The sequence below is a fragment of the Hordeum vulgare genome, chromosome 3H, assembly GCF_904849725.1.
Source record: "Hordeum vulgare subsp. vulgare chromosome 3H, MorexV3_pseudomolecules_assembly, whole genome shotgun sequence".
NCBI lineage: Eukaryota > Viridiplantae > Streptophyta > Magnoliopsida > Poales > Poaceae > Hordeum > Hordeum vulgare.
In genome coordinates, this window is record NC_058520.1 from 255,372,518 (window position 1) to 255,396,472 (window position 23,955).

A 23,955-nucleotide genomic window follows, 5' to 3' on the forward strand; every position below is an offset into this window, starting at 1 on the left:
TCTGCTGGTTCTACCTCACCATCTCCAAAGATCTCTTTCACACGGTAGTGTGTGATGAGGACGACGCCTACACTGTCTGGACAAAGCTCAACGGCCTCTTCACCGACAATAAACTCCAGCGCAAGGTCCTCCTGCACGGCGAGTTTTATGGGTGCCAGCAGCTTGATTCATCCATTGATGATTTTTGCATGCGTCTCAAAAAGCTTGCCGACGAGCTCCGTGATCTTGGCGAGACGATCAGCGACGAGCTCCTCATCAGCACCCTCACCGCCGGTTTCAACGACGACTTCGGGAACGCCGCCTCCAACCTGACTCTCATCCCGGAGCCGACCTTCGCCAAGGTAGTGGCGTACCTCAAGCTTGAGGAACGCCGCCTGAAGATTGCGCGGATCCGGGCCACGCACACGGTTCTCACCACCGCCACTCGCGGTGGACCCGCTCCCCCGCGGTCGGCTCCTCCGCAGCCGGCCTTCCCGCAGTCGAATGCCCTTCAGCCGCCGCAGCCGGCCCCGTCTGGAAACGGCTGCCGTCGCAGTGGGCGTCAGCAGTAGCAGCCGAACGGCGCTCCGGGTGGCACCGCTCACCCTCCACAGCAGCAACCGGCTCCATGGTACGCCGGGCAGAATCCATGGACAGGCGTCGTGCACGCTTATTCCATGCCGGTTCCCCGTGCTCCTGCTCCCGGTCTCCTCGGACCCCGGCCCCCGTCGCATCAGGCATTCTACGCCGCGCCCCAGCCGTACGTAGCGTCGTACGGCCCTCTCTCACTCGGCCAGCCGGCCCAGTCCGGCGGGCAGCCGGCGCCCCTGCCATTCCAGTCGGCGCAGTCCGGCGGGCTTCCCCCACCCCCCTGGGAGCCGTCCCTGCTTGCGACGCTGCACTCCGCCCCTACACCGACAAACTACGCTGGCGGTGGTGAGTGGTATATGGATACCGGTGCTACGGCCCACATGGTTGCTCATCCCGGTACTCTCCACACCTCTTATCCCGTCAACACCGTTACTCGCATCACCGTCGGTGACGATTCTTCTCTACCCATTACTCGTATAGGACATGCTTCTTTTCCCTCTTCCTCCACACCCCTCTCTTTATCCAACATCTTAGTTTCTCCTGACCTTATCAAAACCTTGTTTCCGTTCGCTACTTTACACGTGAAAGTCCTGTTACTGTTGAATTTGACGAGTTTGGTTTTTCTGTCAAGGACGCTCGTACCCGGATGGTGCTTCACCGATCTGACAGTCCTGAAGACCTCTACCCGGTTGGCTCCACTGCCTCCTCCACCTCCGCCGCTCCTGTCGCTCTCGCCACCAGGGTGGACCTTTGGCACGCTCGCTTGGTTCATCCCAACCCAGCCACCCTTCGTCATATTCTTCGCAGTTTTTCCTTCACATGTAATAAGAACGAGAATCACTCTTGCCACGCTTGTCGCCTTGGCAAACATACTCGTCTCCCTTTTCAAGCTTCTTCTCATATTGCTTCATACCCTTTTGAGTTAATTCGTAGTGATGTGTGGACCTCTCGTGTTGCAAGTAATACGGGCTACTCCTACTATCTTGTCATCCTCGATGATTTTTCGCACTATGTGTGGACCTTTCCATTGTGGCGCAAGTCCGACGTCATCACCACCCTTGCTGCTTTTTACTCCTACGTCTCTATGCAGTTTGGGTGTCACATTCTTGCGTTCCAAACAGACAATGGGAAGGAGTTCGACATCCTGGCTGTTCGTACTCTCCTCACCACACATGGCACGATATTTCATCTCACACTTTGCAACAGAACGGTCGAGCTAAGGGCATCCTTCTCACTCTTAACGATTGCGTTCGTATGCTTCTCTTTCATGCCAATGTGCCTCCGCGCTTCTGGCCTGATGCCCTCGCCACCGCATCCCTTCTCCTTAACATTCGCCCTTGCCGCACTCGCGGCAACTTTGCCCCTCACCATCTTCTCTTTGGCTCACCACCCTCCTATGCTGAGCTTCGCATCTTTGGCTGTCTCTGCTACCCTAGCATCGCCGCCACTGTGCCCCATAAGCTCACACCACGCTCCGTCGCTTGCATCTTCCTCGGCTACCCACCTAACACAAAAGGATACCGCTGCTATGATCCCGTCTCCCACCGTGTCGTCACCTCGTGACACGTTTACTTTGATGAGAAGGTGTTTCCATTTCAGCAGGTACATGCAGTTGTCGCATCACCGCCGGCCACCGGCAGCGGCCCTTCAACACCCTCTTCTAGTGGTCGGTCTCGGTTGGCTCTTGGACCACCGCCAGGGTTCAGCACTCCTCGCGCGGTGGACCGGACGGCCGACTACGCCTCTTCAACAACCATGGCTTCGGACTCCTCCACAACCGGCTCTTCTGCAGTCGGCTCGGCAGCCGGCCCCTCGGCAGCCGAACCCTCAACAGCCGGCCACTCAGCCGTCGGGCCCTCGGCAGCCGGCCCCTCGACAGTCGGCCCCTCGGCAGCCTGCTCCTCGGCCGTTGGCCCCTCGACAGCCGACCCCTCAGCAGCCGGCCACTTGCCAGTCGGACCCTCTACAGCCGGCCCCCTAACGCGGGCTCGGGCCGGTGGACGACCTAACCGGTGGTACTCCAGCGATGAATATCTTCTTGCAGCATCCGGCTCCGAGCCGTCGCCGCTTCCTGTTACTGTGCGGGCAGCGCTCCGTGATCCTCACTAGCTAGCCGCCATGCAGGAAGAGTTTGGCGCCCTTCAGCGGAATCGCACTTGGACTTTGGTTCCGCGGCCCCCTCACGCTAATGCCATCAGCGGCAAATGGGTCTTTCGCCATAAGACCAGCCCAGATGGCACTCTCGAGCGCTACAAGGCTCGTTGGGTGGTCCGCGGTTTCCGTCAGCGAGCTGGTGTTGACTTCACCGAGACGTTTGCGCCGGTTGTGAAACCAGGCACGATCCGCACTGTTCTACAGTTAGCGGTCTCTCGTGGCTGGCTTGTTCATCAGATGGATGTCTCCAACGCCCTTCCTTCATGGTCACCTTGCTGAGCAGGTTTACTGTGAACAATCCACTGGTTTCATCGACGCCACTCTTCCCAGTGATGTGTGCTTGCTGTCCCGATCTCTCTACGGCCTGAAGCAAGCCCCACGCGCCTGGTACCAGCGTATTGCAGGATTTCTACAGACACTCGGCTTCCGTGTTACTCGCTCGGACGCCTCCTTGTTTGTTCTCAACCACGGCGACACGACTGCCTACCTGCTACTAGATGTCGATGACATCATCGTCACGGCCTCCTCAGCGGCTCTCCTTCAACAGATCACTCTGCGGCTGCGTGATGAGTTTGCCATTAAGGATTTGGGTGCTCTTCATTACTTCCTTGGCATTGAGGTCGTTCATCGACCCGACGGGTTCTTTCTTCATCAACAGAAGTATGCGCATGAACTGCTTGAGCACGCTGGTATGCTCAACTGTTATCCTGTTGCTACTCCTATTGACACGAAGGCCAAGGTTTCTGCTCAGGGGGATACACTGGCATTCGACGCTCCATTCTATCGCTCCATTGTTGCTGCTCTTCAGTATCTGACGCTCACCAGACCAGACTTGCAGTATGTTGTGCAGCAGGTGTGCCTTCATATGCACGCCCCTCGTGACTCCTGGACTCTCGCGAAACGGATTCTCCGGTATATCCGTGGCACGATGTCCCTCGGACTCACCCTCACGGCGTCTCCCTCTTTGGATCCGGTGGCCTATTCTGATGCTGATTGGGCCGGCTGTCCTGACACACGACGCTCCACATCCGGCTACTGCGTCTACCTCGGTCCTTCACTCATTTCATGGTCGTCCAAGCGACAACCGACTATTTTGCGCTCCAGCGCGGAGGTTGAGTACAGCGCAGTCGCTAATGCCGTCGCCGAGTGTTCCTGGCTTCGACAGCTTCTCCAGGAGTTGCATCACGGTGTCGCTAAGGCCACGGTCGTCTACCGCGATAACGTTTCTGTTGTGTATCTCTCCGCCAACCTAGTTCATCATCGACGGACGAAGCATATCGAACTTGATAACCACTTTGTGCGCGAACAGGTCACCCTTGGTCACATTCGGGTCCTTCATGTTCCGACCGCACAACAGTTCGCCGATGTGATGACTAAGGGACTGCCTACTTCCACCTTTGAGGAGTTTCGTTCCAGTCTCTGTGTCTCTGGCGACGCTTCGACTGCGGGGGGTGTTGAATATATATTTGTGCATGTATATTGTGTTATTGGGCCCTCCTAGTCCCTTGTATAGTTGAGGTAGAGGCCCATCTTGTACCTATATATACGTGCCTAGTGCACCCAATCAATATTGAGTGTTGCACAGCCTAAACCTAATCTCCTATAGACTGGACTCCACATGGTGATAGGTTGAACATTATTCGGCTGGCTAAAAACAACCTTGTTGGACCAAGGTTCATGGATAAATTCCTGATGGCTGCTTGAAGTCTATGGAAAGAGAGAAACAACTTCTTTAGCAGCATCCTCCCTCTGTGGCAGCCTGGAAGAGAAGATTCAAGACGGATTTTGCCAACCTGAGCTTTAGAGTTCCTGAATCAAAGAAGCAGTTTGTTGCTGCCTTTGTTGCTTCCATAGCATAGTGTGATCTCATAGTTTGTACTTAACCTCCCCCCCCCCCCCCAAGCCCACCCCACACCCAAAGTGGTACTGGGTCCCCCATCATGTAAATATGTAACATACTTTATATTTTAATATACATGCAGTAGGAGCCTTTCCTACTGTTTCAATAGTAAAAAATAAGTAATTCATAGGTCTAGACAAACTCTATCCTAGAGGACGGAGAAGCCTGCGGCCGTTATGTGAGTAACAAGTAAAACCTGGTGACGTCTGACTTTATTCACACTGGTAAATCCTGGGCACGTCATGAATTCAGACAGAACTCCTGCAAGGTATCTTAGCGTAGGAGTCGATCATGTTGCTAGCAAGAGCCTATGGGAGAGATACCGTGAGAACTCTCATCCAAACAAAAAATCGAACTCAGAATGCTTCTTGATCAAATTTGTTATCGTCTAACCTTTCGCTCGTAGGGGAGCACACACTATGGATTCCCTTCACAAGAGAACTTTTCAAGACTGTTGTAGAACCCACCCTTGGTGGGTTGCCACCAATGGTTTTCTGAACAGGCAGAGTTATTCTCGTACCTTTAGAGCTATGCTCCGAAAGTTCGACATCGTCAGAGCGAGGCTCTAGCGATTTAACCACCATCAGGGTACCCTGAAATTTGCATAGCTATTAGAGCTTGACTCTGAAATCCGCGTTTTATCTGAGTTGTTGCTCTGACGAACTAATTGTCGTCAGGGTGATGCCATCACCCTGGCATCTATATCCCCGCCAAGGGTGTGCTCCGTTGGTTGCGGAACCGTCACAAGTCTTTTTGGCCAGGTCCAATCAAAGCGACCGACGGCGCGTGATACCTCAGGGTCGGGCTTGAATAGATTGAACTGGTCTAAGCCCGTTCCAAGCAACCGGGAGCTCGAAAAGTCATCGGGTCTAGTTGAAGCAAGTCAATGTTGGTCAAAGGAGCACGGAGAGATGTGTCAGTTGTGCGTGATGTCAGCAGTTGCCATGCATACCCATTAACCTCCTAGATCTTTGCGCATTTGTGGGATGTTTCAAACAAATAGTGGGACACGTGGCAGACAATCGGTGACAGGCGCTTCGGTGTCTTTTATTATAAGATAAAAAAGAGGGGATTTTTACTTTTGACCACGCTCCATTGCTCCTGCCCTGATCTTCCTCGAACTCTGCATTAGCAAGCTTCGAGATTTTGGCTACCACCAAATCCCACGCTCTCACCACCAACTCTTGCTCTGCTCGGATGCACTACAGCAAGGGCAAGGAGCAATTCGAGTTCCAGATCGAGGAGCCGCTTTGGGACTGCAAGGAGGAAGTTATCCCATGGGAGACACTCAACCTTCTGGACTTCACGGCATCGAACTTCAAGGAGTCCACCGTGAGCATCCACGACGTTGGCCTCCTCCGGGTGGAGGGGTTTATGTCGCCGGTGATATTGGCCCCACGACACTGCACGAGGAATTGTTGCTCCGGCACCTCGCTCTGAAGAGGCGGCTTCTCCACCGACCTCGCCGACCGTGACCATTCGTAGCCCGTGCGCAACTTCTTGCCAGGCTGCTCTTCAACGTGTTGGAGCTGCACAATCTCAACCTCGGCTCGATCCTCCACGTGGTGATCTTCATCAAGTTTTGTGAGTACCTCATCAGCATCCGCCCCCACTTCAACTTTTGACATGCCTGCATGAAGTTGCAGCACCAAGTGGACAAGATGATCGTCTGTGATGGCACTATCTTCCAGATCCACTTGGGTCTGAGGAACAAGAAGACAGACATCAAGATAAGAGTATTTGGAGTATACTGTGAACAAGTCGGCGAAGAATTGGCAGGCCACCTGGTTCTACATCGCCAACGTGACTCCAAGTCTGCCAGAGTTCATCATGACTCCTTTGGAGCCAAGGGACTGCTGGCACGAGAAGCCAGCAACCAAGGTACTCAAGATCAGCTCGCCATTCGACGAGATCAAGCGGCTGAAAGAGGAGGGAGTGATCGTGTATACACTCCATATGACATTTCCGCACCGCCGAATCCGACCCCTAAGGGCCAGGAACGGCTACATATCAAAATACAGTAGGTAGGCAAACCCCAATAGGATGATCAACACTCCTACGGACTAGAGACCGTCAACGCCAGGATCGCTGACTTCCTGGAGGTCCCCAAGGAGGACCACGGCCACCTCTACGAGCTCGCCGAGGGCCATCATGCGTTCAGCAGAGCTAATCCACCACCACGGGCAAGTTTTGCTTCCCTTCGATTGATTTTTGTTTCCTCCGCCAAACCCTTGACCTGGATTTTGCTTCCTCGGACCTTCGAGGGTCTTGCCTCTGACAGTCCACTTCCGACCCTTGTTGTGTTTCCTTGCCTCGACCATGCATCAAACTATGCTGGTGCCGGCGGCAGCGAAGCCGAGTCCAACAGTGGTGATGGGAAGGGGCGTTGTGAGAAGTCTTCGAGGAAAACCACCACATGGCGGCTGGTGAAGAGAAGGCGGCCCCTCCTGTCAATGCGTATAAGAGGAAGCCTACTGTGGGATCCGCTTCGAGGAACTCACGAAGGCCGTCCTCATCCACCAAGCGTCCCTGCAGAGCCAGTCTGCGGGTGCCGAAGGTGAGCATGCGGGCTCTGCAAGGCCTACAGAGCCCTCCTCCACTCCAAAAAGGAGGTAGAGGTCGGGCTTTAACCCGCCCAAGGCATCGGCATAAGTACCTTGCCTCTTGTTTGATATTTTATGTGTTGATCGTGCATGACTAACACTTCTTCTGCTTTGACAGCCTGGAAGCAGATGTCCTTCCAGAAGAAGAGGAGACCGCCACGTGGAGCGGCGGTGTTGTGGCCAAGGAGCGCTTGCAGACCAAGCTGCTGCCCCGAAGAGTTGAACTATAATCATAGCCTCTGTATCACACAAACTGGTCATTTTTTCTTCTTGGCACATCTACCTTGAAGAATTTAACTTTGAAATCACACTTGTTTGCCTCAGTCACATCACATTGCAGTGTATAGTTTTTAAGCTTTATTACATATTGAAAGCACATAAGGAATGCACGGATTATGCCCCCACAAATTTGACACCTCACAAAACAGTCAAGGTACTGCATCAGAAATAAGGTTTGTTAGTTCAATCGGTACCGGGCCATTTTAGTTTCCAGACTTCAACATAAGCTATTTGATAATACGATACACTACAACCATTAATCAAAAAATTACATATGAGTTTTTTAGCAAGCTAATTCATGATTCCATCACAAACTATTTGCAGAAATTAACTACACTATGAAATCCTACCTTCCCACCAGCTCCCCCTGATGGCTGATGGATCATAATTCTCGCATTTGGCATGCAAAATCTCTTTCCCTTTGTCCCAGCAGCTAACAAAAATGCACCCATGGAAGCCGCCAATCCAAAGCAAACGGTTGAGATATCAGCCTTGCAAAATTTCATGGCATCATAAATCCCCATTCCTGGTAATTGATGTGGCAGAAGTTATATTACAGCATACAACATCAATTAGAAAAGACAGAAATTTGGGAAATGTTTACAGAAGTTACCAACGAATTGTAATTTCAGTCGGTTTAACTGTTACGGCAGGCTAAGACACTCTGACGTCATACAGAAGGAAGGCCAAGAAACTTTAAACTAGAAAAAAAAATCCATGTACAGAAGGTAGGCTAAGACACACTGAACTAAACAGATAAAGAAAGCTCACTGAGGTAGCAAGATATTGATCAAATCAGTTGAAACGGTTAGCTCCAAGGAACCGTGCGGAGACACTGTGCTTACTAAAAACAGCCTAAAAGTTGTGATGCTGTTCAGCAACTGCACTTGACATTCTGGTAAACAAGTCATGTGCTCTGATGTTTCAGAACATGCTTTAAATGTATTGCCATCTTGGCACCTCTGCAGCTAGTGATGGCCACTTCGACGAAGCCTTGGAGACATCCTCGAGCCAGCGCCAAAGTACGCTCAATAGAGACCATCAGATGGCGGTGATCACGCCATTTACTACTATGGCAGAACCTGTGTATACTGACTGAATCTTCCTGGAAGCAGAAAGAAGGATAGTCAAAGGATGATGCATCCAGCAACAAATGTGAGCCATCAGCCACTTGCAAGACATGGAGGATGCTGGCATCAGCTGACTGACGGATGAATAGGAAGGGGGAAGGGGCAGCGATGATGCAAATTGCGATGTACTTTTACTCATGTATAGGCAAGAGTTGGTCGATAAGATTGTTTCTTTATCCGCAAGTTGGTGCCCATGAAAGAAATGGTCAGCCGGGTCAATTGAGTTGATAAAAATATCCTGAGTTGATACAGGTGTATTGAGACCATGGCTTGGATGTTACCAGTTTGCCACGATAGAGAGGTGGCAGGAGCTTGTGTTATTGCTACATGAAAGACTAAATGACTTGGTGATGAGAAAATAATAGTGATGAGGTGGCAGTTATTGATTGGAAGATTAAGAGCAAATAGGCATGCTACAAATTTTATACTTCGCCTATGTTGTCATCTTGATTGGAAATTCGTTGCAAGCTTGCAGTGTTCTATTTCAACAGCAGTGGCTATGGTTGCCTGGCTGCTGGTTTAAAGATTTTCATTTTTCTCCCTACAATGAAATATAAGGGTAATCCCAGCACATTTAGAAAAAAGGTCATTTCCAACAACTTAGGGTCTGTTTCATTAGAGGGATAAGCCATGGTGGGCTGGGGCTATCCATGGTTTTGACCCTCATCCACCTGTTACGTTGTGAGTATCAAGTGGATGGTGCGGCAAGAAGAGGAATATTCTACAAAAATTCATGATGAGGAGAGCCATATGAGGCTGCCCGCATCGCACAGCGTCTTCCCGTGATAGCAAGTGAAGCCTCACCTTAAAAGCACCTGATGCATATATCTCTTTCTCACCACCATCGTTGAGATGGGGTCCAAGGCGATGGCACCGGAATCAGGCCGTGGCTACACTGCATCACACAATTGATATGGAGCATCCCATGAACATCACCATGAACTCACCTCCAAGTTCCCAAGCTTCAAGTGGACCCATGACAAGGACACGTGCTCATGCAATATATGTCGAGGTGACTTCACTCCTCTTTGAGCTCCCTATGCATTTAAATGAGACATGGCTACTGCCACATGCTCGGGTTCTATGTGTGATCATGGTTGAAGGGGAGGCACAAAAGGACATGAAGAGCAGCCCCTAGGGAGCTCCGGCATCATCAGATTCAAGGCGGAACCATTGGGAAGCACAGAAGACAGAGCTGGAGCTCTCAGCATCAAGTTCACAAGCCCATCCTAGTCCTACCGCCTTCAATTCAATCACGGTGCTACCGGTATCAACCCTGCTGCAAGGTCTCATACAAGTCCATCCTTCCAGTGAACAAGATGGCCATCCCCACCCCCCACCCCCCCCCCCCCCCCACACACACACACGGTTCCATCAAGATCAAGATGATGACCACAAGATATAGGTGATGGTGATGGTGATGCTCTTGTCCCACTAGCGGACATGGATTGCTCGGATGATATTGATGCCCCTATTGCTATGTCACATGCTATTATGCCTTCTACATGCATTGATTTGCCACCCGTTCATGATGGGCATGATGGTAAATATGTGATGACTAGTAGTTGTGATGCCATGCTTCATAAGGTATCTTGTGATTTCTTAATTCCGTATGGCATATCATGTTTGCAACTCCTCAATCCTTGTCATATGCTATGAATGAGAATTCCAATATCAAATCTTTGAGCTCATTAAGTAGTGACTATGTCATTCCCATTAAAATCAACTTGATATGTGAAAATGGCATATATATGACAAATTCTTGGTTTGTGGTATTTGCATATGTTGTGATGATATTGCCATGCTCCCTTTACATAATTTGTGCAATTCTTCACATATCCCATACCATGACCACCTTGCTTTGGATATGCATAGTTTTTAGAAGTTGCTCGATTTTTCCACATAGCACTTGTCTTGATTGCAACCATGCTTATTACATTACTCATGAGGAAGTCCCCATAGTTTCATCATACATGTTAGGAGATTTTGATCCTATGCATTGCATGCTCTCCAGATTTGTGTACACAATATGCTCGACTTTGGTATGAATGATACACACATTAATATTGGTGCACCATATACTTGCTACGCTTTGTGTCCAATCATGTTAAGCATAATAGCTATCAATGCATGATGGATGACGTATTGGTATACTGTGCATCAAATTTGTTTGGGAATTTCATCGACTGTGCTAACTCTCGCGTGCACATACACATCATGATGGATGATGTGTACATATACCACACACACATTGTTTCTTTTTCAATGTTGTGTAGGTACCCACACCACCTCGTCAACCTCACAAGTCTACGAGTTGACAAAAAGAGCTCTAGAGAGCAGCCAAGTTGTGTGTCACCATGGAGCGCTTATCCTCCACCATTTCTCTTCGCGCAAGGATTTTACGCACCTCTTCTACATGGCCCTCAGTTAGTTATGCGTTATTGTCCAATTACATATCTTGTGCCCATATTACCATGTTCATGAGGCATGCTTTGATCATTTTCATTTCGTTGCCATGCCTTTGTGACCCATGCTTTGCATTACACATGATACACACCTTTACTACTTGTATGTGTATTTGCAAACTTGGTGGAGATACTACTTGTTATTACCATGTCCCATCCTTCATCCATTCTATTGATGTCGATTGGATTGGGAGAGTCATGTTCACCAATTGTTCTTTTTATAGGACATCTCTGTTGGCTTTTAATCCGTAGATCAAAAGACGAGAACAGCCGCACACGTACGTACGTGCAAAGCTCGCAAGCTAGCAAGCAGGTACCTGGATGGATTTCCAGCCACGTACGTGTGTGTGTGTGCAGCCGAATCGTTTCTTGAACCGGCTACGATCGACACGACACGATTTCCGCGGAACGAACACAAAGGCACGAATCGATGTATGGCCACAGGCTCGTGTCGAGCCTGTCGAACTTTGTATTGCTTTTCGTTTTTGGTGTTACAAGCAACACCCCTAGGGTGCCTTTTATACACGTCCACAAGAGACTATGGAAATAGACTAGGACTAGGTATCCTAATACTACTAGGACTCGGTTTGGCTTTCTTTCCTAATCCTACAGGAGCAACATGATTAACTTCTACAATCTCACTAATACGATGGTGATGATTTTGCCATGATTTCCTTTACAACTTGTGATGTGTCAAGTGCATTACTTATGCCCACTATTTGCGCACATGACATGATTAATACTTGCCTTTTTCAGGCAGTCGATGGCACCTATTTTCATGCTTTGCACATGATTGTTATTGAATGTTGTCATATGTCCCCTTTAGTTGCCCATATCATGTTTCTATGTATTGAGAGCAACCATGCTATTCATATTGCATTAAGAATGGCCCCATAGCATTCTCACATATAATTGGAACTTTTGACTTTTTCATGTTAGCATGCTCGTTGTCCTTCTCTGCACAATATACATGTGCCATAATATAAACATTATTACATCAAATTATTCATGCACTTCTGATCCTAATTGTTGTGTGCAAGAGAAGAGACACAGATGGATTCTACCATGCACATACGTTCTTTCCTTTGTTGAGTGCATGTGTAGGAATCTTGAAACACTCGACAACCCTTACTCACCATGATTGACCATCCGAGCTCTTGAGAGCGAGCCACATACACTCTCCCCCGACACGCTTCTACAATACATTTGCTTGCATCGACATTGTGAAGGACGCACAAGGACAAGCTTTCAAGGTGGCATCCTTCACTTTTGAGAATCCCAAAACTTTGAGCATGGCTATCGTGGATTATACTACATGTGTTGTTTATACCATGACACATATTGGTCATCTTCGACCACTTACTTACACATGATAGCAATTTTTGCTTTGATTTTTCATTGTCACTTTTCCATGTTTCTTGATATATTGTGTGTTGCATCAATCTTAATGATTCCATGCCCTTACCATGTGTTTGATTGCAACAAATGCCTTTCTTTCTCATATGCTATGCACTCTTGATTGCTACTCCCTTCGATCTATATTAACTGTCCCTGATTTAGTACAACTTTGTATTAAATCGGCGATAATGAATATGGATCGAAGGGATACATGACTCACTTGGTTGCCTTAACACACATTCTTGGATGTCTGAACTTTCTCGTCATGTTGCCAAGTACTTTAGCATCAATATCTCCCATTTGGATGATTGCCCTAATAAAGTGATCTTGCTTGTTGCCCATGCGCCTAATGCCTTTGGGTGCACTCATTTCATATGTATTGTCATGTCACACTTCCTTGTCCCAATATATGATATGCACGATGACGACACTTGTTGGGTGAATCACCACTTGGATGTTTGGTTTTGCACTAATGCTAACCACGTTCGTTTTTCCAAGTGTTTGTTGTATTTGCTCCTTTTGAAGGAATCACAAGACAGTGTGACATTGAAGAGAGGCCATTTCAAGTGTAAAGATGATGAGTGCATGGTGAGTATCCACTTCTACGCGGCAACACCATCTCTTTCCCATGGTGATGAGGATTTCGATCCGAGATCAGATCTTCCCCTAGGAAGAGGGGTGATGTGGAGAATCCTATGGACATCACCATGTCAAGAGCCCGACACGTGCAACATCTACATATATATAAAGGTGAATCTTCTCCTTTACATGTTTCTACTTGATCCCTTCCTCGATGGTATACTACTTGACCCTCCCCTCGCATGCACACATAGGTTTGAGCGGAGCTTCACACTTGTCGAGGAGGAGTCCACGCACAAGAGTAGGCCTACACCATCCAAGAGGGAGTCTGGAAGCGATGACGGAAAAGGAGAAAGTCAGTCTGCAGCGGTCGGACATCCGGCATCATCTCGACGGGTCGGAGATCCGGCCCTAGTCCGAATTTTCGGCAAAGGCACCCGAAGGTTGGCGCCACTTAGCCGGACATCCGACGGCCCAACATGAGCCCGGCATTCGGCCCATGTATGGACATCCAGCCTGCCTGCAGTTTCAGGCTCGAGGGCCATGTATCTCTCTCCCACTTACCCCTTCATGGACTAGCCAATATATATCCCTCCTCCACCTCCTTTCTAGGGTTAGCTAAGATTAGGACCAAAACTATAGAGCTTAGCTCATGTATCTCCCCTTGTGGGATTCCTCTTAGGAGAGGAACCATCTATGGTTGTCAAGGCCTCTTAACAGAAGAACCGTCTATGGTTGTCATGGCCTCTTAGTAGAAGAACCACCTATGGTTACCAAGACCTCTTCGGAGAAGATTCCCTATGCGGAATTCAAGCCCCATCTCTCCTAGAGATTTGGATGAACTACCTTTGTATCTTTTCCTTTGTTGTTGTTGGATGCTTGTGATCTACCTCTTGCCTTGTGATTTGAGTACCTTGTGTGTGGATCTTGCCCAATAGAGTGATTTCTCCCTTGTGTTCTTCGTGTTCCTCTTCAAATTCACCTCCAATTCATTAAGATCGGGCAAACAAGAGCTTGGCCTAACATCAAGGGTCTTGATAAGCATCATTGAAGAGAGGGGCGGACTCTAAAAACCTGAATCTGGATTCTAGACCACAAAGACCGTGGCATCCATTGTATAAAACATGGTGTCGGGGATATACCCCGCGGTATGACCCGGCAGACAGTTATGACTTGGCAGACAGTTATAACCCGCCAGACAGTCAAGTTCCGGAAACGATTCCCTGAAGATGAGTCTTGAAGAGAAGCCTGGTTGTAAGCAGCCCGATTGTAAGCAGCCCGGTCGTAAGCCGCACGGGACTCAGCAATCTGTTTATAAGCAGCCCGGTCGTAAGCAGCCCGGTTGTAAGCAGCCCGGTCGTAAGCCGCCCGGGACTCAGCAATCTGTTCGTAAGTCACCCGGTACTCAGCAATCTGTTCGTAAGTCGCCCGGTACTCAGCAATCCGTTCTTAAGTCGCCCGGACTCAGAAGCCCATGAAGAGAAGCCCGTGATGGAGAGTCATAATATGCTAAGCCTAAATCCAGCTTGGACTCTATATGTAACTCTCCCCTTCAGCTTATATAAGGAGGGGCGAGACACCCCAAGAGGGTTAGGTTTTTTAGACGTCTCAATAGACAAGATTCACAATTTAGGTCTAGACAAGACAAATCATAAGGGAGACAGATTAGACACCCATGAGATTAGAGGTGCCGAGTCTGCGCCTTTGTAGTCGAGATCATCATCTTCGTCAATGAAACACAAGCAGGACGTAGGCTTTTACCTCAATCTGAGGGTCCGAACCTGGGTAAACTCGCGTCTCTCGATTCCGACCAACCCCTTCAAGCCGCCACATGGTTGCGATGGCCTCACAACTAAAAGTTCTCTCACGAGGACATCTGCCGTGACAAAACCACGACACATGACACGCTTCAACGGTGTCGAAGATTCTATCCCCACTGGAGGCTCGACAACGATCAAATCCATAGAATCCGGAATCAAATGTAGATCAAAGCACCACGTCGTTCGACAATAGGTCTTGAGATCCAAACGAGGTATGCGCTGAATATGCCCAAACCATCTCAGACGATGTTGGACAAGCTTCTCTTCAATCGGCGCTACCCCAACTCTATCTCGTATATCATCATTCCGGATTCGGTCCTTCCTTGTGTGGCCACACATCCATCTCAACATGCACATCTCCGCCACACCTAATTGTTGCACATGTCGCCTTTTAGTCGGCCAACACTCAGCACTATACAACATTGCGGGTCGAACCGTCGTCCTATAGAACTTGCCTTTTAGCTTTTATGGCACTCTCTCGTCACAGAGAATGTCAGAAGCTTGGCGCCACTTCATACATCCGACTTTAATTCAATGGTTCACATCTTTATCGATATCCACATCCTTCTGCAACATTGACCCCAAATATCGAAAGGTGTCCTTCTGAGGCACCACCTGCCCATCAAGGCTAACATCTTCCTCCTCCTCGTGCCTAGTAATACTGAAAGCGCACCTCATGTACTCGGTTTTAGTCCTACTAGGTCTAAAACCTTTCAATTCCAAGGTTTGTCTCCATAACTCCAACTTCATGTTGACCCCGTCCGACTATCATCGACTAGCACCACGTCGTCCGCAAAGAGCATGCACCATGGGATATCTCCTTGTATATCCCTTGTGATCTCATCCGCAAAGAGCATGCACCATGGGATATCTCCTTGTATATCCCTTGTGATCTCATCCATCACCAAGGCAAAAAGATAAGGGCTCAAAGCTGACCCCTGATGTAGTCCTATCTTAATCGGGAAGTCATTAGTGTCGCCATCACTTGTTCGAACACTTCTCACAACATTATCGTACATGTCCTAGTGTCGCCATCACTTGTTCGAACACTTCTCACAACATTATCGTACATGTCCTTGATGAGGGTAATGTACTTTGCTGGGACTTTGTGTTTATCCAAGGCCCACCACATAACATTCTGCGGTATCTTATCATAGGCCTTCTTCAGGTCAATGAACATCATATACAGGTCCTTCTTTTGCTCCCTATATCTCTCCATAAGTTGGCGTACCAAGAAAATGGCCTCCATGGTCGACCACCCAGGCATGAAACCAAACTGATATTTCGTCACGCTTGTCATTCTTCTTAACCGATGCTCAATGACTCTCTCCCATGGCTTCAGTGTATGGCTCATCAGTTTAATTGCACGATAATTAGTACAACTCTGAACATCCCCCTTGTTCTTGAAAATGTAAAGAAATGTGTCTAAAATTCAAGTGATGATGGGCGAGCAGTCTAGCACCTACGCGGCATCATACGGTGGGTGGCCTATTGGAGGCGGCAAGGGAGTACGAGCAATGGTTGGTGGATGACCGACGCAATGGGTGGAGGCAGTGGGAACTGGGGGACGATGGATCAAGAGTTCGACAAGAGTCCGACAGCGACAAGTCAGGATTTCATCGTTTGAAGGAGTCACATGGGACGTAGGAGTGGCGAGCTGGTGGCTGCAGGCCTATGAGTTGTGGCTGGTTTAGGGAATAAGCGATTTAGGGTTGGGCCATAAGAGTTTGATGCTTACCCCACATACGATAAGAGTTATTTTCATTTATTAACTTTTTCTAGGTACCCATTGGGTTACCCAAGGGTGCAATTTCATACCCATGGCCTATCCATCTATCTTGCGGGTATGGACACCCATTACCCGTGGGTACAAAATCTTACCAAATCCTGCCCATGTCCTCTATTCTCGGGTAGGGTACCATGGGGACCCATACCCATGGGCAAAACTACGGTGGCTTAGGGATGCGGGAGGCAAGTGGCAAGGTCCCCGGAGCATTAGCCGTGGTGGCTAGGGGTGGGTGTTTGGTTTATATGGTTAAGTTGGTTTAGTTTATGCGGATTTTTAGAAGAAAAAAATTCTAAAAGTAACAACAGAAATAATCACAATAGCAATGTTCAAAAAAGTGGAAACCGTAATCGAAGCGGAAGGCCACAGCTTAGAGCATGGACGCTTAAGAGAAGCTTAACCGCACTTAAGCGTTTTTTTGAAATTGGCTAGAATTTGACAGATTTTGAATAATATACACAGAAAAATAGGAAACATGGCACATGTATAATTGAATAGCCATCTAAATCAGTTCACACCATAGTGAATACACATCAAGTTCACATGGCAAGCAAAATAACAACTAAATGCAGTTCAGTTCAAATAGTCAACCTAATAGAGATCATGTGGCCATAATTTTGACAGCATATGAAGGAAATAGTTCCCAAACAGAGCCTAATAATAATATAAATGGGATATTGCCATTATTACGCAAGCAGACAAGCGAAAGTAGTTCAAAAACAATCAAATTCTGGCCAAAATTTAAAAAAACGCTCAATCTACCGCTTAGGGCAAAAGCAAAGCGCTTTGCATCGCTCAGCGCTTAAGCGCCGCTTAAAAACGTTTTCTTGTACACTGCACAATAGAAACTCCCACCAAACCTTATTAACCAAAATACATGTGCACCGTTATCATTTGAAGCAGCATGGCATGTAGTGATTTGTTATATAGTTGTAAATTAGTATTAACATGTAATTGAGATCCTAAAATCTTAATTATTCTTGGGTGCAAGCTATGTGCTAAGTACTTCTAGGACCGATGCACTTGTGCTAGCATGAATCGATATATAGCTAAGCTACCATAGCAACACACTAGCTAGCCGACAACTTAGACTATAAGCTAGCCTGTTGTGCTTGCGCCATAGAGAAATTAGGGTGGCAGATTCGTAGTTCGATTACTTTGGTGTATACGGTTTCTCTCAATTGAGAAGAGATATATAATTGAATACCAAATAGTGTCTACTTTTCGAACCGAGCCGAATAACCGAAAACCGATCTAGCCTATAAATCGGTTGAAATGGTTCGACTCGATTTCGTTTTCGGTTTGGAAGTGCGCAGCCGTAGTGGTGGCTGCCGAGCCCGAGATGGACGTCAGCATGGGATGATGGGACGTATCAAGCTTCATGCACTAGCCAACGCAACCAAAAGCCCAAACTAATGGAAAGGGCTAGGCAATCCACATATACACTTCAACATCCCTCTTACGTGTGATGCGGAAAGTCAACACGTGAATAGACTCAAAGGTATGGTTCAAGAGGCCTATACATGGCCACAGAGGGGGCAACAACAGTTTTTGGATAAATTGCGAAGGTCGGGACTTGAACTCAAAATCTTAGGCTGATACCATGTCAAGCTTCATGCACTAGCCAACACAAAAAAAAGTTGGAACTGATGAAAATGGCTAGGCAACCCACATATACACTTCAACGGGACGAGGGCGAGGCGCCGAGAGAGGAGAAGACGGTAGGGGGGTTCGAGAGCCATCCCTCCTCTTTTTGACTTTTTCTTGCCTAATTCAAATATCCATACAAAAATAGCCCCTATTCAGTTTCGAGCAAGTTGGTTCTTCTTGTGAGTTTTGGTTGGATTAAATCCATGGATCCAATGTTTTGCTAGTCCATTTTTTCCTTTTTTTGCTAATCCATGGATCCAATTTGGTTCTCCTAACTTGCTTTTGTCCATTTGGCCTATTTTTTTCCTTTTTTTCAATTCCATTTTGGCCTCCAAAGTCAAGTTGTCCTGCCATCATGCTCAGCTCTGAATTTTGGAACTTTTTTAGCTTAAAAACAGAGAGCAAACTCACTACAACGAAATGATTCCAAATTGCTTTTACAGCCTGAAAAATCAGCACTGTTTTGGTCATAATTTCCTCATCCGAGGTTCGATTATGATGAATTTGGTCTCATTTTGAAGCTAATAAGGAGCCAAGGCACTCATTTTGGCTTTACCACTTCCACCACAACTTGAACATCAATCATGAAACTCACTTCAACGACGATCACTTCATCCTCTTTCACACCTTCACCGGAAGCAAGATCAGTCATCTCTAAGTTCATTAAGGGTAAAGATGTAGACGAGGTATGCATTCCATCATTCAAGCTTTACCTTCCTTGCCATTACCCCTTTCCACCTTTGTCACCACTTCGATTGGTAGAGGCTAGGGTTCTACCAGGTCTCGGACGTAGGTTGTAGGGGTGGAAGTGCGGGCTGCGAGGTTGGGGACGCCGGCGCCGGCGGTTGGGCGCCGTCGCGGCGTGAGAAAGAGAGAGAGGCGGCTAGGGTTTGGGGCTCCCGTCTCCTGAGGGAGACGACAACAGAATATAATGTTTATTGTCTGCTTAATATCGAAGGGGTACATGTGTTTATATAGGAGGACAGACTCCACTAAACCCTAGATAACTTGGACTCTAACTTGGACTCTAATATAACTTGGACTCTAAGATAGGTAAGATAACTTGGGCTAAGCCCGTAATTAACCCTGCCCATTGGCCTCCTCCGTTGGTACGTTGTGCCGGTCATAACACCGATACTACCGAGACTAGCTTATTGAAAATTGTCGGGCATCGATCACTTGTACTAGCTAGTTACTTCTAATTTGTTAATCATTTAGTATCTTGTAAGATGTGTTCTTTATCCTCGCACAAACACCACGGAAACTTTGACCCGGGGGGTGTCTGAAAACATACCCCCGATAACTTCCGTGTAAATAGCATGGTATTATACGTACTGTATACATGATAACTAACACGCAAACACTTTGGTAACTTTGACGCGGGGGAGTTGTTTGAAAATAATACCCCTCCGCCCGATAACTTCTATGTAAATAGCATGATACTATACGCACCGTAAACTTGAGAACTCATGCACAAACACCGTAGTAACTAAGACCCCGGGGGAGAACGTTCTTTGAAAACATACTCGCGATAACTTATATGTAACTAGCATGGTAACATACACACCACAGGCGTGGTAACTAACGCACAAACACCAAACTTTGTCCCTGGAAAAAAAGATGTTGAAAACATACCCCGGTAATTTCTATGTAAATAGCTTGATAATATATGCGCCACAGTCCTGATAACTGATAGCTTGGTTACAAACCTTGTGGTTACTTTGACCCATGGGAACAAATTTTGTTGAAAACACACCCAAGTGACCTCTTTTGTAAATGACATGAATTGCATGGCGTGTCTGCCGGCACACAGCGTGTCACGGCCAGGCACGAGTCGTTTAGTCACGGGTCGAGCATGTTATGTGCCGGGCACACGTGTTCGTGGGCTGACCTACAAAAGAACTGAATGGGTGGCACGTTATAGACCTGATAACTTAAGCACAGATATTGTGACAACTACGCCCCATGGAAAAAGTTGTTTGAAACATACCAAGGTATCTTCAGTGTAAATAGCTTGGTAATATACGAACCGCAGGCCTGCTAACTTTTGTACAAAGACAACGATAATTTTCGCTGGAAGAAAAAAAGTTGCTCGAAACATATGCACGGTAAGTTCTACATAAATGGGCACGGTGATTTTTTATGCGGTGCAAACCTGATTAATTACATGCAAACACAATGATAACTTTAACACAGAGAAAAAATTGTTGGATATAAGGTAAACTCACCATAAACATCACGATAACTTATGTAATGCATATGTGTTATGTAACCGGGTGTGATAAATTTTGAGCCGAAAAAGGAAGTCATTGGAACATGCCAACATGGGGCCTAGTTTCGAAGATCTCGTCGCCACGCATTTTTCATGTGAAGACGGATTTTGAATCAGGCGACGGCTTCAGGTACAAAACATTTTGAATTTTAAATTGTATTAAAATCTTTAATGACGTCATCTTTTTGTCTCCCACGCATGCATGCATCCTCGAATCAATTGGACATCGTGTTCTCCTCCGCACTTTGTACCACAGTCGCTGCCTTTTCCTCCGCACGCACAGCCTCGTTGCATGCACAGCTGTTATTTTTGCTCAGCACGCGCAGCCTCGCGAGGGAACTGGTCATTCGGTTCTGGTTGCAATAGACAAAATTATCGGAAGATAGGAAAGTCCTTTTAAATTTGATCACTTGCACTATATTGGAGTTCATTGTGGTTTATCTCCAATCTTTACATATCTTGAACTTCATCTTGCTTGATTGCGTGTCATTTATCCCTCGAAGCTATATATATACCAAGTCTCTCTCATTCCCAATTGACAATTGAGAGGTCTCTTTACCCCTCGCCTACATCAGAAAGAGGTAACTAGGCATAGTTCATTTCCATTTGCTACTCACATCTTGCTCGAGTGTCACCATTTCTAGGGAAAGTACATCGCATCTGATGTATGATGATCAAGTGGACTCCACCAACTACACAAGGCAACCCATTTCAGTCTTCAACGTGCTATGCACGATGCAAATGCAATCTTGAATGAGCGCATCCAACGGCTTGCCGTTGACATGCGAGAAGTCGAAGCTAGTCAAAAGGACTACTTGGATGCCAAGTTGAAAGAATAAATGGCCGAGTTCCACAACATCCTCAACAACCACAAGACATCTATGTTGCCTTCACACCGCTTCGAAAGACATTCACGTTCATGTAGTTCTGAGCTACCATCTTCGCCAAGTTCGCACCGGCAAGATGTAGCCGCCACCTTGAAGAGCAAAACTCTAACCAACATCCACCTCCTTATCATGGCAATCAGCTACAAAACAACATCCGTGATCGCACGACCGTGAAGCTCCTAACCGACGTGACTTCTGTGTCCAAGCTCGACAAATCTAAGAACGACGACTATAAGAAGATTGGCCTGCGCTATCTCAATGAAGAAGCTCATCGCACGGAACAAGTGCACCATTTATCCCTCCAAGCAAGGTCGTCAAGCTTATGAAGCACAACGAGCCAAGAAAGCTCGCCTTGAGCAAGAACATGAAATGTGTCGCATGGCAAATGCACCATGCATTGAGCGCCACCTACAACATGAATACCGTGATGCAAGCCCACCGTTGCTTCGACATGAACAACGATGACCTCGCAATCTCCAAGGAGAAGAGAGCGCTTTGGCAAACTCAAGTTTGCCATGCCAAAGTCTCCGACTGCACTGACCTCAAAGACTACTTCTCTTGGGCCCTTAAAGTGGATAAGATCTTTTGCATCCACAACTTTCCTGAGCCAAAGAAGATCACCATGGCATCTTCTTGAGTTCGACGAGTACGCACTCGTATGGTGTGACAACTTTGACAAAACACGAAGAAGCCCCCATTGACACTTGGGAAGCAATGAAGCAAGTTATGCGAGCAAGATTCGTGCCCACGCACTATACATGTGACCTCAAAAAACTCCATGTGCTCAATACACTCAGACCGTCGAAGAGTATTACAAGGAAATAGAAATTGTGATGATCCGTGCCAATGATAAAGAGTCGATGAACAAACTATGGCTCATTTTCTGAATGGACTCAATCATCCCATCACGAGGATCACAAGCTTCCAACCATACAATAACTTGCTTAAGTTGGTCCACCAAGCGACGATGGCGGCCTTCCCTTCTAGGAACTTCACCTCCAACCCTCAAGCAATTACTAGTGTGGTGCCATACCCACGAGCTACACCTCCAAGTGGTGTTCCTTCAAGCTCCAATGCACCAGCGACTACATCAAGTCGACCACCTGCAAACTCCTATAAGCCTCGAGCCACACCAAGTGCCAATCCTCCAAGGGACTCGGCCAACAAAAAAGTCAAAATGAGTGCTTCACAAGCAAAGGCCATGGCCACAAGTCCTTTGAGTGCCCCCATAGAACCCACTATGGTGATCCATGAAGATGTTGCTCATGCCAACACTTCAACCAAGAAGATGAAGACCAAGTGTTTTTTGACAGTGATTTGAGCTCCCCTCTTGTTGTCTCAAAGATCTTAACACTTCAACAACAAGATGATGCCGACCAACAATGCCACCTATGGTAACAAGGATGCACGGCATGGTTGGGTGATTTGAGCATACACTTAGCCTTGTGTTTTATGACAACGCCAGACTTGTTCTTCCTCAATTTGAAGACCAAATGCAAGCCAACTGGGCAATGGTCGCATGGTAGGTCCACAAGCTCCCAGGTGTTGTTCTGCTCCACGATTTCCATTTCTTTCTTCATAGTTGCACGCATACTGAGGCACGCTCTACCTTGGCAAAGGAGCTCGACTCTCCTTCACACAGAAGGTTGAATGTGTCGCCGATGAGGTCCCTTGCTGCCTATCCAAGAATAGGGGCGTTGCAGATCACCTTGTCAACACCACGGTATCACAGTGGTGTGCACAGTGGTGTGTTATCATGAGCCACGTCCACCCGCTAATTGTCATTAGGCGGCAGTGACACAAACACATGTTGCATTGGGTGCGGAGTTCGGCTTGCTGTCGCCGGCAGCGATGCTACAGATGGTTGTGCAGTGGGACATGGTGCAGGAATAGGGGAAGGTGCTCCCATGCAGATGTACTTGGTGTGGTAGGAGCAGCTTGCTTGGTCCACATGGCGACAAAGCTGTTGCAGGATGGATATGAGCAGACAGTCGCTCACTCCCAGCTTGCCTCTTCATCGAAGATGGCATCATGGGTGATGTGGACACGCTTATTCACTTCACTGGATCATCTGCGATGTTGCCCTTGATGCGGGCATACATCATTGACATACACCACACACCGAAAGGTGTGCATGTAGTGGACCGAGGGCTTCCTCCCATGCCACCTCTCAAATAGCGGCATGCCAACCAAACTTAGGCTCGGTTCAGCAAAAAAACTGCAGTTGTGACCACGTCCCCACAAAATTCTGCTGCCAGTTTTCTCTATTTGAGCAGAGCACGGGCAGTGGTGCTGACTGACTAATTTCGGCATTCTACTAGTCCATTCTGTTGGGGAGTAGGGCGTCGTGAACTGACGTTGCGTGACTTGCTCCTCGCAGTGGCGTGCAAACTCAACCAAGGTAAACTTGCTACCATTGTCGATACAGATGACACAAAGTAGCCATCCACATTCTACTCCGG

At 47.6% G+C, this 23,955-nt stretch overlaps 1 protein-coding gene across 1 annotated transcript in view; it reads right to left on the reverse strand.

Annotated features, from left to right (window-relative positions):
- LOC123443629 (ATP-dependent Clp protease proteolytic subunit 3, chloroplastic) overlaps positions 1 to 23,955 on the reverse strand; it is a 50,810-nt gene that overhangs the window by 16,125 nt on the left and 10,730 nt on the right. The window contains exon 3 of the mRNA XM_045120105.1: positions 7,857 to 8,032. Coding sequence (XP_044976040.1) covers positions 7,857 to 8,032 — 176 coding nt within the window. The remainder of the gene's footprint in view (positions 1 to 7,856; positions 8,033 to 23,955) is intronic.